This window comes from Haliaeetus albicilla, chromosome 4 (genome assembly GCF_947461875.1).
Source record: "Haliaeetus albicilla chromosome 4, bHalAlb1.1, whole genome shotgun sequence".
Lineage (NCBI taxonomy): Eukaryota > Metazoa > Chordata > Aves > Accipitriformes > Accipitridae > Haliaeetus > Haliaeetus albicilla.
In genome coordinates, this window is record NC_091486.1 from 46,909,738 (window position 1) to 46,922,652 (window position 12,915).

General features: G+C 50.4%; 1 protein-coding gene across 7 annotated transcripts in view; it reads left to right on the plus strand.

Annotated features, from left to right (window-relative positions):
• Window positions 1-289: 289 nt before the first annotated feature.
• PAX7 (paired box 7) overlaps window positions 290-12,915 on the plus strand; it is a 106,553-nt gene continuing 93,927 nt past the window's right edge. The window contains exons 1-4 of one of the 7 annotated variants that reach the window (XM_069782367.1): window positions 290-739; window positions 2,712-2,947; window positions 3,613-3,742; window positions 4,762-4,896. In XM_069782367.1, coding sequence (XP_069638468.1) covers window positions 655-739; window positions 2,712-2,947; window positions 3,613-3,742; window positions 4,762-4,896 — 586 coding nt within the window. In that variant the 5' untranslated portion in view covers window positions 290-654. Of the gene's footprint in view, window positions 740-1,637; window positions 2,948-3,612; window positions 3,743-4,761; window positions 4,897-12,915 lie in introns of those variants that run through there. The other 6 variants (XM_069782368.1, XM_069782369.1, XM_069782362.1 and 3 more) reach the window with 6 other exon arrangements.

Below are 12,915 nucleotides of genomic sequence, written 5' to 3' on the forward strand. Positions count from 1 at the left end.
AGGAGCCGGAGCCTATCACAGCTCGCTTGGCCTCCCCACGGCCCCAACTTCGGCTCTTTAACAACTTCCAAACCCTCCATCTGACATCCCCCCCCCCCTCCTCCTCTTCCTCCTCCCCCCCCCCCATCACGAGCATCCCTTAAGCGACAGGCACCAACCACTTAAAAAAAAAAAAAAAAAAAAAAAAAAAAGCAGCAACAACAAAATAAGGGGGGAAAGTCGACTCGCCCCCCCTCCCTCTCGCCCCCCCCCCAGCCCTAAGCCCAGCCCAGCACCGAGGCAACTTTGGATGTGTCTGCTTCTCCCGGCAGTCTGCCTTACATTCCTCCGGAGCGCCCGCTCAGGCCGGTTGTGACATAGCCTTAAAACTTTAAGAGGAATTTCTGGTGGGTGATTTCCCCCCCCCTTTTTCCCACCCCCTTCCTTCTTCTTCTATATATTTTGATTTTATTTTTTTTTCCCCCTTGGAGCAAAGATTTCTCCCTTGTTTTGCAGCCGCGGGCTGGAAGACAGAAGCGCTTCGGTTCCGAGGAGACTCAGCCCCGCAGCACCCACCCCCCCCTTCCCTCGGCTTTCCCGGGGCTAAGAGGTGCCCCCCCCCGGTTTGGACCGGACCCTTTCCACCTCCCCGACCCCCCCCCCCCTTCCCCTACCATGGCAGCTCTGCCCGGGACGGTCCCTCGGATGATGCGTCCGGCTCCGGGGCAAAACTACCCTCGCACAGGCTTCCCCTTGGAAGGTAGGTCTGGGAAAAATACCTCTTTAAACCGCTCCTTTCCCCCCAGCACCTCGGTATAAGCCCAGAGGGGGGGTCAGGCTGGGCTCCTCCGGGTGGGGATGCAGCTAAACTTTGCAGCTGGGGAAGGAGGGGGGGGACCGACCTGAGCATCCAACTTCTGGCTGGTATTTAGCTCCTTTTCTCGCTATAGCTGCTCCGTCCCTGCGAAACTATCGGGGTTTGCCTTTTTTTTTTGTTTAACCCCTCTCCCCCCCTCCATTTAAAGTAGTTCCAGGCATCTCGGAGATTTGGGGGGGGGGGGGGGGGGCAGGTTCTCCTGGTTTGGGTTTTTTAGTGCTTTTTGGTTTGGGGTTGGTTTTTTTTTAAACCCGCAAACGTCCCGACGATTTCATCTTCCCGCAAAGGTGGGGAAAAGCAACCAAATTGATCGTTTTCAACTTTTCGGGGGGAAAAGAAGAAAAAAATCGCTAAGCCGGGGGTATCCTCTAGCTGCGGGCAGCCGAGATGTCCTTGGCCGGGGCTGGCGAGGGGAAAGGGGGGGGACTTTGTAGCTGTCACCTCGCTAAGTGTCATCCCCACCTCGCAGAGCATCCACTTCTCCCGGCATCTGCTTTTTCTTTGTGTTACGGGGTTATTATTTCTAGGCACAGGGAGAAAAAAAAAAAAAAAGGCAAAATTAGAGCGGGACCCCCTCTCCCCGCATTTATTAAACAGGAAAATTTCATCCTGACCGTGATCAAGTGGCGAAACTCAAACCTGTGGAAAACCACGCAGGCTGCAAAACATACAAGCTGGGGGGATTTGTTGAAGTGCTTTTCTGTAGCAAATGAAGTAAAACAGACGGCAAGGGAAAGGATCAAAGGATTACAACAATATTTGCACAACATGACTGGGAATAATGAAAAGAGAGAGCGGCCGGCGGTTTTAGTACCTCTTGAATGTAAAATTGGCCACTCGAGTGTTATCTGTCGATAATGATATATCCAGGGAGTGCTGGCCAAGTGACTTGGAATTAGTGGTGCATGATTCTTGTTAAATCGCGAGGCAATTTCTGGAATCGACTTTTCTTTGTATAAAGAGAAAAATCAGCCCCCTCGCCTTGCCTGTCCCTCGCCCCCTCCAGCCTTTCTGCAAATTACCCAGCTGAGTTCTTCTCCCCCCACTTTTCCCCCCCTCTTTTTTTTTTTTGTTGGTTTTTGGGTTGAGTTTTTTTTTTTAATTTCCAGCCTGTGAAATCGTATTAATCTGCAAGATCTACATTGCGAGATATTAAACAAATTGGGGAGGGGGAACTAACGCTCCGGGCGGGGATGCGCCGTGCAAGGTGTCGGGGAAGCGGCGCGGCCGCGGGGGATCCGCGCTTGTTCCGCACCCCCCCCAAACCGCTTAACAACATCCCCCCCCCCCGAAAACCACCAAAAAAAAAAAGAAAAAACCAAACTAAAAAGCCCCTCCAGAGTATTTAAAGAGGTTATTTCCAAAAGTTTGTTTGAAAGCAGATAGCTTTGTAATTTGAATAAGTGGAGAGCGCCTTTTTTGTGGGGAATGGGAAGTTGCGGGGGGGCTTTGCTATGTGGTTTTAAATTTTCCTGTATTTAAAACGCCGGATATGATTTATAACATAGGTGTGAAATGCCAAAAAAGAGAGAGAGAAACATAGCGGCCACCTCGGAGAGCGGGGTGATGGGCGTGCGGGTCACGGGCTATTTTTATTTTCTCTCTCTCGATGGGAAAAAGTCTTCCCCGTAATGCAGAGATAAATACCGAGGCCAGGGGATGGGGGAGAGGTTTCTCCCTTCTTTTAAAGATTCAAACACCGGGAGAGAAGCTGAAGGTGCGGGGAGGGATGCGCTCCGTTTTGCGGGATTTTCCCCTCTTTTAACTTTTCTCCCCTCTCCTGCGTTGTTGCATTGGTTTTTTGTTTGGTGTTTTTTTTGTTTTTTCCTTTTCTCCCCCCCTCCTTGCTCTCCAGTTTCCACCCCACTGGGCCAGGGCAGGGTGAACCAGCTCGGAGGGGTGTTCATCAACGGTCGACCACTACCCAACCACATCCGACATAAAATCGTGGAAATGGCTCACCACGGGATCCGGCCCTGCGTGATCTCCCGGCAGTTGCGGGTCTCCCACGGTTGCGTCTCCAAAATCCTCTGTAGGTATCAGGAGACGGGCTCCATCCGTCCCGGAGCCATCGGAGGCAGCAAGCCCAGGGTGAGTGCAATGCGGGAGCTGAGCTAAACTGCCGTCCTTAGGCTAAAAAAAAAATTTAAAAAATCAAGATTTCTTTGGGGGGGGGTTAAGTTTTTCAGGTGGATACGCAGGGAAAGGGGGGAGGAGGGGAAGGGGCTTTAATAAAGCTGCAATTTGCAGGCTGAGATGGGTAGAAACCGGTGCCGAGTTGAAGGCTATGAATAAATTAAAGTGGATTTTTTTTTTTTCCCATGTGCAACAAGTGGTGCACGTTCAAGCATTTGCTTCGGCCCTGGTGTGTGGGGAGGAGGCAAGCCGGGACGTTTCGGGGAATAATAAATTGCTGGGTATACATAAGTCCCCCTCCAAAACCATCCCCTGCACCCCCTCCCTGCCTTCTTTCCCCCCTGGGGCTCAGGATAAAGCCATCCTGGCTGATCTCCTGGGCCCCCAGCGACTCTACTTTTAGGGTGGCCAACATTTGGGAGAGAAGGGTCTTTCCCCAGCTTTCTTCTTCTTCTTTTCCCCCTTCAGGTCCCTATTCTCAGCCCCAAAACTAGCAGCCAGGGCCCAGAGGATTGAACTGAGCTGAACAGCTTTTGCTTTTCAATTAAAAGCGCTTTTTTCTCTCCCCTTCCCTCTCTCTGCACATGCGGGCACGCACCGGTGTCCCTTGATCACAAAAGCAGGTTGCGACTCCCGACGTGGAGAAGAAAATCGAGGAATACAAACGGGAAAATCCCGGGATGTTTAGCTGGGAGATCCGAGACAGGCTCCTGAAGGATGGGCACTGCGACCGGAGCACCGTGCCCTCAGGTGAGAAGGCAGCTTGGCAAGAAGGACACCCCGATACCCTCAGGAAGATGGAGGGAAATTATTATTACCACTGAAAATGTTTCCAGAGGCCATAAACACCCTCTCGGCCTTTGCTTTGATAGGGGAAGAAAAAAAAAAAAAAATCACCCCAAGCAAACCCACAGCAGCAAAGAAACACCAGGCGAGAGGGGTTTGTGCCCTGGCCATGCTGCGGTCTGCTGGAAAAACAAACACAAACAAACCGATTTTCCCAACTTATTCCAAGACCCGTGAAAGCGGGGGGGGGGGGGTGTCCCGCTGTGGAGGGAGCACGCGCAGAGGCAGACCCTAAATCTGGGGTTAAAGGGGACCCTGGCTGCCCTGTTGGGACTTGCTTGCTCAGTGGGGGCTGCAGAGCAGCGTTTCCATCAGCCGAGGGGATCCCCATTGCTCGTGGAAAGCAACCCTGTACCCCAATATTGGGTCTGCAGGGATGCGCTTCGGGTCTGGTGAGTTCTTTAGGTCCAGGCTGTCAGTTCCCCTCAGTTTTGGGGGGGGGCTGAGCCTTCTCTGCAGGGCACATCTCCCCCAGAGGAGGACAGAGGCCAAGTTTGAATCCAGGCTGTGGGGTCCCATTGGGGACTGGGGTGAAAGCTGGGTATTGGGGGGCCTTTTCCCTGTTACAAAGCAGTCGGTAACCCTGGGGGTGCGTGTCTCGGGGTGTCACACTGGCTGTGAGGCTCCATGGGGTGTTGCACACAAGCGGGTGCTGCTCGTGCCAGGCATCTCGGGGGGACGGTGACGAGCGCATCCAACTTTGGACATCCAGCTTGGCAGCTCGGTGAACTCAGGGGGTTTTTTGGAGGGCACGGAGGACCGGGCAGGTGCGTACCCCTGGGAAAAGGGGGTGCAGCTGCCCTTCGTGTGGGTGCAAGGCCTCCTGTCCGAGTCATGCAGCCACGGTTTGGGTTTTCCCAGCCGTCTCCCACCTTGCCTTCCCAGGCAGCTTATACTTGCCTTTTTGTCTTTGACTGTCTGAGGTTTAGTGAGTTCGATTAGCCGTGTGCTACGCATCAAATTCGGGAAGAAAGAGGAAGAGGAGGACTGCGACAAGAAGGAGGAAGATGGGGAGAAGAAGGCCAAGCACAGCATAGACGGCATCCTGGGCGACAAAGGTAAAGGCGGCCGTGTGTGCCCTGGGGCTGGGCTGCAGGGGACATTTGGGAGAGGGGACGTGTCCCTCCCTGACAAGAGTAAGACGGGAAGGCTCCAGAGCCTCTTGCATTTGTCCTTGGCGAAAATGACTGATGGCAGAGTCGAAGGTGTGATGCAGGGCCCTGGGAGGAGAAGGTGGTACCCAGCCCCTCAGGCTGAGGATGCTTTCCCAGGAAGAAGAGTTGGTGGTGTTTTGCTCTGGATCATTTATTTATAAAGGGGGAAAAGGAGATGTCTGGGGCGGGGGGAGGCATCTCTGATTCCTAAATGAATTTGTTAAACAGATTTCTCTCCTGCTCTCTAAGTGGTCCCCTGAAACTCTGGCTGACAGTTGACCGATTTGGCCAATCAATATCAATTAGAGAAGCCGGGATCGGCACTGCGCTGGGGCTGCCGCAGAGCTACCGGTGCCGGGGAAGCGCGGAGGGGAGATGGGGGGGTCCTCGGGTGGGAGGAAATGGGGAGGGAGTCTGCACCCCTAAATAAAATGAGTAAAAATAAAACTGGCCTTTCTGATGAAAGGCTTAAGGCCAGGCCGGCAGGGACAGGCGGAAGAGCAGAGGGCCCTGTCATCATCTCCCACGGTTGGCACTTTCCTCTCGTGGGAGGAAAAATTAAACTTTTTAAAGCTCCTGTGCTGTAAATGTGGGGGGGGGACAGACACAAGGCACGGCCGGAGCCGGCCATTGTGGCGCTTGTAATTTGATTTTTGACAAGCTTGGTGGGGACGATTATTCCCCCTCACCCCCAAAAAGGGGGAAAGATGGCATTTTTAGGGGGCATAATTGAGGTTTATCAATGAGGGCGTTTGCAAAGACGGGCAAGTTTTAATCAACGGGAGGGAGGAGCTGCTGCATCAGTTTAGGCAGAAAATTATTTCCTCGTGTCGCAGAGATCAGCGCTTTTTTGGGGGGGGGGCAATTATACAAGTCTTGGGGATGGGCTTCAGGAAATCAGGGTTTGCTATTTTTTCCCAAAATTGATGGCAAAATGGCGATGGCCCAGGCCTGTCCGGGCTGAGTCGGTCGAAGTTTTGGGGGATTTGCGATATTGTCGGTGTCAGGCCAAGAGGGAGCGGGGTGAGAGGTATTTTCCTCATGGAGAGGGTCCCCAATCTGGGTGTAGGAAGCAGGGGGGGAATCGCTTATAAAGTTTCTCGCTGGCTGCAAAGTTTTCCCCGTTTGGGGATACTGCGGGTGAGTGGGGAAATACTGAAGTGGGGGGAATTTGGGGCAAAAAAAAGCTTCTCCGTGTCACCATCAAACGTTACTGGGAGTTTTAAATGAAGGTGCACAAAAGGGGTTTCTTTAAGGATCCGATCCTTTTTTTTTCCAACCTTGAAGATGAACTTCACTTACAAAGACCTTCAAGTCTATTGAAGCTTTATAAGCAAAAGATTCCTGACCACAAAAGCAAACAGTAGAAGGAAAAAAAAAAAAAAAAAAGAAAGAAAAAGGAGAAAAAAAAAAAAAGAAAGGGGGGGAAAAAAGGGGGGGAAAACCCTAGGCTGCCTTAAAAATGGAGTAAAGGGATGGGGGAGGGAGGGCTTGTCTATTCTCATTCAAAATTCTGCAAGGAGGAGAAAAAGTTTGGACAAAAGGCCAAGGAAGGGAAGAAAGGGAGATAAATTATTCAAAACTCCCTGCTGTTAGATAGTTTTGTAATATTATAGGACCGTCTGTTGGAAAAAGGATAGCCGTTGGACGTTGCAAAATGTTGCTTGTGATTTGGAAACAGGCGATGCTCATTTGCAAATCGGGGCTATTGTGTCCGCGAAAAGCTCCCCCCCATCACTTTGGGGTGGTTTTAATTTTATTGGGGGGGGGGGGAGAAGGTTTTGGGGTTTAAGTTTTATTTTATTCAAGCCTCACCGCTTGGAAAAAAAAAAAAGTATTATTTAAACTGCTGATTATTTTTTTTTCCCCTTGTCCGTGCATGTTTTCTCCATCACTACCCCCAAAATAAAAAAGAGTGAAGGAGCTGGAGGCTTTCTAGTCATTAATAACATGCAGAAGTGCGTGTCAATAAGCAAAAGAAAACGCTCTCTTCTTCCTTCATGGGTAATATCGCGGACAAATAAAACACGAGCCCCCATTTCTTTATGAAACCAGCCCGTTTTGAATCGAGGGCTAATTTGGGCAAATTCCTCATGCCGGAGCCCGCGGAGCACCGCGTTACCTCCGAGCGCGCAGGCTCCGCTCCCTTTCCCATCCCTTGAGATAAATCCTGATTTAGCAGTAATTTTTAAAAATTTTTTTTTCCATCCCCCGCAATCATGCCCTGACTCCGTAGATTTGCGGAGAAATCATCCCAAAAGGCTTTGATTTGGGGTTTTGGAGGGGGGGGAGAAGGTGAGCATCCACCGCAGGAGCGGAGATTTGGCAGCGGGTCGGAGCCGGCGCGGTCCGAGCGCTGCCGCGATCGCCCCGAGATCGAGTGCGATTCAAAAATAACCCTTAAAAAATAATAGTAATTTTTAAAAACCAGTACCGCCGTCAATGTATATTTTCACGTCTGGAAAAGTTTTAATGGCCCCAGTTAAGGTAATTGATGATTCAACTTGTAAAACACTCGGAGGCGGTGAGCGTGCGTTGTGTATTTTTTCCTTTTGATTTTTTGTTTTGCTAGAAAAGAAAATACTCTTTAGAGGTCTCTCCCCCACCTTATCAATTTTCCTGGGAGGTTTGCAGTAAAATAAAAATACTAACGCACTCCTGACACTTGTTCTCCAGCTCTGCTTTTACTGCGTGGGTGTGAGGGTTTGGGTTGTCCGCGTGGTTGGTTGTGGGCTTTTTTTTCCTTTTTTTCTTTTTTTTTAACGCATTTTTATTATTATTGTGGATGGAGGGGAGAGGGGGAAAACTTTGTTTTGGCCTTTTTCCTCTTGACAAACGCCTTTGCTCCATTTGCGGGTTCTCCTTGCGGGGAGCCGGAGGAAGACAGCCCTAAATGCTCTCTCTTTTTAAGTGTTAAAGAAAGCTTCCACCCTGCGCCTGTTTCTTTCTATCGTCTGCTTGGCATTTAATAATGTTAAGACTTATTAGAGCTGGTAATGAAAACTGTGGCTGTTGAATAGGGAGCTGTGTTGGAGAAGGGTGTAATAGCTCCAAGGCATGCTAAGAAATGTATTTATCCCCAATCAGTACTCACTCTCTGAGTTCCCAGCACAAACGTTAAGTTGAAGGGTTTTAAGGCAGATTAAATTGAGCCTTTATTTCTTTGCACTTTCATCTTTAAACGGCTCACTCCAGCTAGCCCTGGGCATATATTCATGAGGCTTCACTTTATTTTTTTTTTTATTTTTTTTTTTTTTTTAGCCTTGTTAAGACCGAGTTATTATTATTTTGGGTTGTTGTTATTTATTATGACTGGTGGGGTTTATTAGGGAGGGTCACGCGTGGGTGATGCGCTGTTCTCCCCGCACCCCGCAGATCTTCGGTGCTCGGTGGAGATGGACGGGGGCGGGGGGGATCATTTGGGGCAACCCAAAATCTAAGGGGGTGCTGGGGAAGGTCCTCAGCGTTTAATGCGGGAGGAGCAGGGGCGGGGGCGAAGCCTCATCCTGGCGGGGTATTAATTGCAACCAGACGCGGGTGAAGGGGGGGGGGGGGGGGGGGTCGGTGGGGTTAAGGGGAAGGCGATCTGCCTGCACTGGAGGAGAGGGAAGTTCAGCGGCCTTTTCTTCACACCCCCCCGCCTTGGCGTGTCACCCCACGGCCACGGGTGGGGGCAGCCGGTCCTGCCCCCTGGACCGCTGCGGGATGCAGGGCAGGGTGGCTGCGGAGGATGCTCAGGGCTTGGGTTGTGCTCGCAGGGTACCGGGACCCATCTGGGGTGAAAACACATATTTTAATATTTTTTTTAATTCATTTTCTCCCCTGTTTTATTTCTCTGAACTCCGCTTTATCGCACGGAGTTTCTTCCACCGATCGGTTTTGCTTCGAGACCCGTTGCAGCGTGGAAATACTGCGTGGGATGGGGAAACCCGAGTGGGAAAGCCGGGGATAGCAGAGGGTTTTCTTTTTATTGGAGGTGCGAAACGCGTACAGGTGTGAGCAGCGGGAGGGGGGGAATATTTGGACACTCGGAGGTGATAACAATTTAATTTGGTAGCAGTCAATGTCACTTATGTAGGGGTTTTGGGGGGCTGGAGGCGGGGGAAGCTGTTTGGACCGGGTGTACAAGGTCCTGCCAAATTTAATTAGGCTCGGGGGGGGGGGGGGAGGGTAGGGAGAAAGAGCCCCCCCCCCCTTTTCTTCTACACCTGGAAAGGGGCTTTGTTTCCCAAGCTTGGGGGGGGGGAGAGGGGATATGGAGTCAATTTATCAGCAAACAATCTGCATTGATTTAAAACCAACAAGCGCTTTCTCTGTAAATGTATGTTTAGAAGGGAGATGGGGGGGGGGGGGAATAGACACTTCATCAAATCAAGGGATTACGAAAGGTTGGCAATCTAATCAAACAGAGACCAGGCGGGATTTGTGAGTGTTGCGAGTGGGATCAGCTCTAATAATGGGGGGCAGGAAAGAGATAGGGTAGTGTCAAGCAATTCATTGGCTTTAGGCTGAGTTATTCTGTGCATATTTCAGGGAGAGAGAAGAGGGAAAAGGAGAAGAAAAAAAAAAAACGCAGGGAGAGGGAGAAGGAAGGGGGGGCTGGATGTGAGCACACACGGAGCTTACATGTCACAAAAAAAGCTGAGACAAATGAGGTACAACAATAAACACAGATAACAATTACAAAGGCAAACAGTGGCTTTTGGGAACAAGTAGCTGCAGAACCTGGTCTACATAAACAAAGTAGGCAAATGTTTGCAAGATAAACTCCTTCCTAAATCAAGTGTGACGGGAAGGAGAGAAGAGAGGAGGAGAGATAAGGTTGGAAGGGGGAATAAACGAGTATAATCTAATACAAGACGTTTTAAAAAACAAACTTAAGACAAGGATGCGGGGAGAGAGGTTCAATTATACAGTAGGAATGGAAATAATATAAGGGAGATGTTTGTGATCCAGGGTTTGTTTGGGTTTTTTTCTTTTGCTACATCACTCCCCCCCCCCCGCCCCTTTCTTTGGGGGAGAAGAATAGGTTCAGTTACAGACCGGGGAAAATATAAGGCAAATATTGGTATCAGGAGCGCTGGCTGGCAGCTGGGGTGCCCGGGGTTCAGCTCGGAAGGGAAAGGAAATACATTCTAGACGTTATAATCTATAATTTGGAGGTGGACGGTAGATTACGTTATCCTGGGAGGGTTAGGAAGTGGATATTTGGCGATGCGGGGGAGATGGATGCCGTGATAGAGGAGAAGAGGAAGGAAGCTGTAAGGTCTATTTCTAATCCGAGGTTTCGCCCGTAATTGGGGTAGGAGAGAGGAGGCAGAGATCGAATTAAGCGGCAGGAAGGCTGTGAGGGAAATGTGTGATCCAGGTGTGTGCAGGGGTTGTTCGGAAACAAACAGATCCCTCCCCCCCAAAACAGCTCTTAACCCCCAAATAATTTAAAGAAGTAGTTTAAGGCTGTATTGGGGCTTATTCTCTTTTATAGAGACATGTATATATGGATCTCACCAAATGAGAATTGTATATAAGAGGGGAGAGACGTGTCTGCAGTGTGGTTAAAGGAATTAGATATTTACCAGTTTGAAATAAGCCTGGTTATAAAAAAAGGGAGAGAGAGAGAGACACTGAAAAGATGAGACGGGAGAACACTTCAAACGAATTCATCATCTGGAGTGGTGAAGGGGAGATTTAGAGACAGTATTGGGAAGTTATTTAGATATTAATAACATATTTTCCTGAGGCGTCAGGAGTGCCTCCATACGCACTTTTTTCTCGCAGCTATTTGGCTGGGTGAAATATGGGAGACCCAAATGTTGGGAAGAGATAACACAATCAGCCTAGCCCTGGTCCTGTGACTGCATCATAGCATTAAACCCGGATTAACCTCCCCTTTCTCCCCCTCCCCCTCTCCCAGTTCTCCCCCCCCCCAGGCCCCCCCGAGAAGCTTTCCAAATTTTTCAGGGGAATTTACATGGCAGGATTTTAAAGCACATATAACACTAGCCTTAAAGCTGTAAGGTACTTACTCGAGCATTAGGGTAAGGCGGGGGGGGGGGGGGAGTATCTTTCTGAAAATTACGTTTGCTACAAAAGAAATAAGCAAATAAGGGACCCTCTTAAGACCTGAGCTTTGGAGATATTATATATTTATAGAGACTATTCTTAAAAAAAAAAAAAAAGCCCATTTCAATCAGCTGCCACATTACTCTTTCCTCTACCACTGGGGTTTTCTTTTTTTTCTTTTTTTTTTTTTTTAATTTAATCTGAACTTCAGTCTAATTTGGGCTCTGGGGTTTTTTTTTGGGGGGGGGGGAGGAGGGTCCCAGGCCGGGAAGCAGAGGAGGGCTCTGAGCCCGGGTGGGGGGGGACGGGAAGGGGAACCCCCCGGGTGGGAGCTGCAGGTGGAGCAAGAAGAGCCCTCGGGGGCTGGTTTTTTTTGGGGGGGGGGGTTATCCTTGTCCCCTCCTCCCCTATCAGCCCAGGAAAAAAGCAATTAAGGAGTTGGGAAGCGCAGGTGCAGCTCCCGGAGGAAGGAGAGGTTAGGATGGGGATGCAGCTTTGCCGCTGTGCCCGGGGGTGGGAGGTTTGCTGCATCTCCCCCCCCCCCAAGTCTGACGGCATCTCCCCCTCCCCAAAAAAGACCCCTCCTCCTTCCCAATTCAGCCCGACCCGGGGACGGTGCCCGCTCGGGAGGGCTCGCTTGTGCGCTCGCACTTTGCCTGATCTTGCCACAAAAGAAATTAGATGTCAGCTAATGCCTGTTTATAAAGACATTTGTCATCCGGAGTTGGGGAGAAGTGGGGAAGAGCTGAGGAGGTGCGGGGGAGGGCGAGAACCAGCACCGGAGCTTTTTTTTTTGTTTTTAAGGCAGAATATGAAGGTGCAAGTGATGATGATGATGATGATGATATTTTAGGGGCACGGCCTGGGATTGACCCCTGCACTTGAGCGGACCTTAGGGCTGTCGGAAGGGAGAGGGAGGATCGCCTCTCCTTGGAGGGGCTGGGGAGAGGAGGCTGAGGGGGGGGGGGGAAGAGAAAAAAAAAAAAGAAAAAGTAGGTGAGGAAAAGTAGAGGCAGCTTGAGGAAATTGAGAAGCTTACAGTCTTTGATCCTTGGATGCTTTTCCTTATCAGAAACATTTGTGGTGACACCGGTACAAAGGAAGTTCATCATATTACAGACTGCTAGGGCTGCTTGCAGGAATCACTGTCTATTAATTAGCAGGCGCTCTGTCTTGTGGGACATACTAGATCTGAGGCTACATATTACTTGCTTGGATGGCTCTGGGTCCTGTGATGAATTGTTGTAAAGGGCCGTTGCTGTTTATAGGCTCTGCAGGGATAGCCGAGGCAGGGGGGAGGCGGGGAGGACCCTCGGCTCATTCATGAAATATATCTATATCTATCAATCTATAGCCGGAGATGGGGAGGGAGAGAGGAAGAAGGGGGTCGCTCATTCATGAAGTCTGCAGCTGGGGAGACATTTTAGCTCATCCATTTTGTGAGCGATTGCGGTCCCGGCCGGGTTGCGCAGCTCTGGGGCTCCTGGAGGGTTTGGGGGCTTGAGATGAGGGAAAGTGCTTGTTTCAAAAAAAAAAAAAAAAAAAAAATCAAAAAGACCAGCCAGGTCTTCCTAAAGAGAGGGCAAGTGAGGCGAGGAAGTGGCGCTGGAAATGGAGGGATTTTCCTCCCTTCAACAGCGTCCCACCGAGGGATGCTCCCCTTGCAACTCCACCTGCCAACGTAAAAAAAAAAAAAAAAAAAAAAAAAAAGTCGGGGTTTTGGGGGGTAAAAAAAGCTGGGGTTCAAAGGGGGGCTGCTTTTCCTATGGCTGGTCGCCCCCCCGGCCAGTCCTGCCCCGCTGGAGACAGGCCGGGGGGATGCGGGAGGGCACGGCGGGATGATGCTCCGCAGCCCCGAGG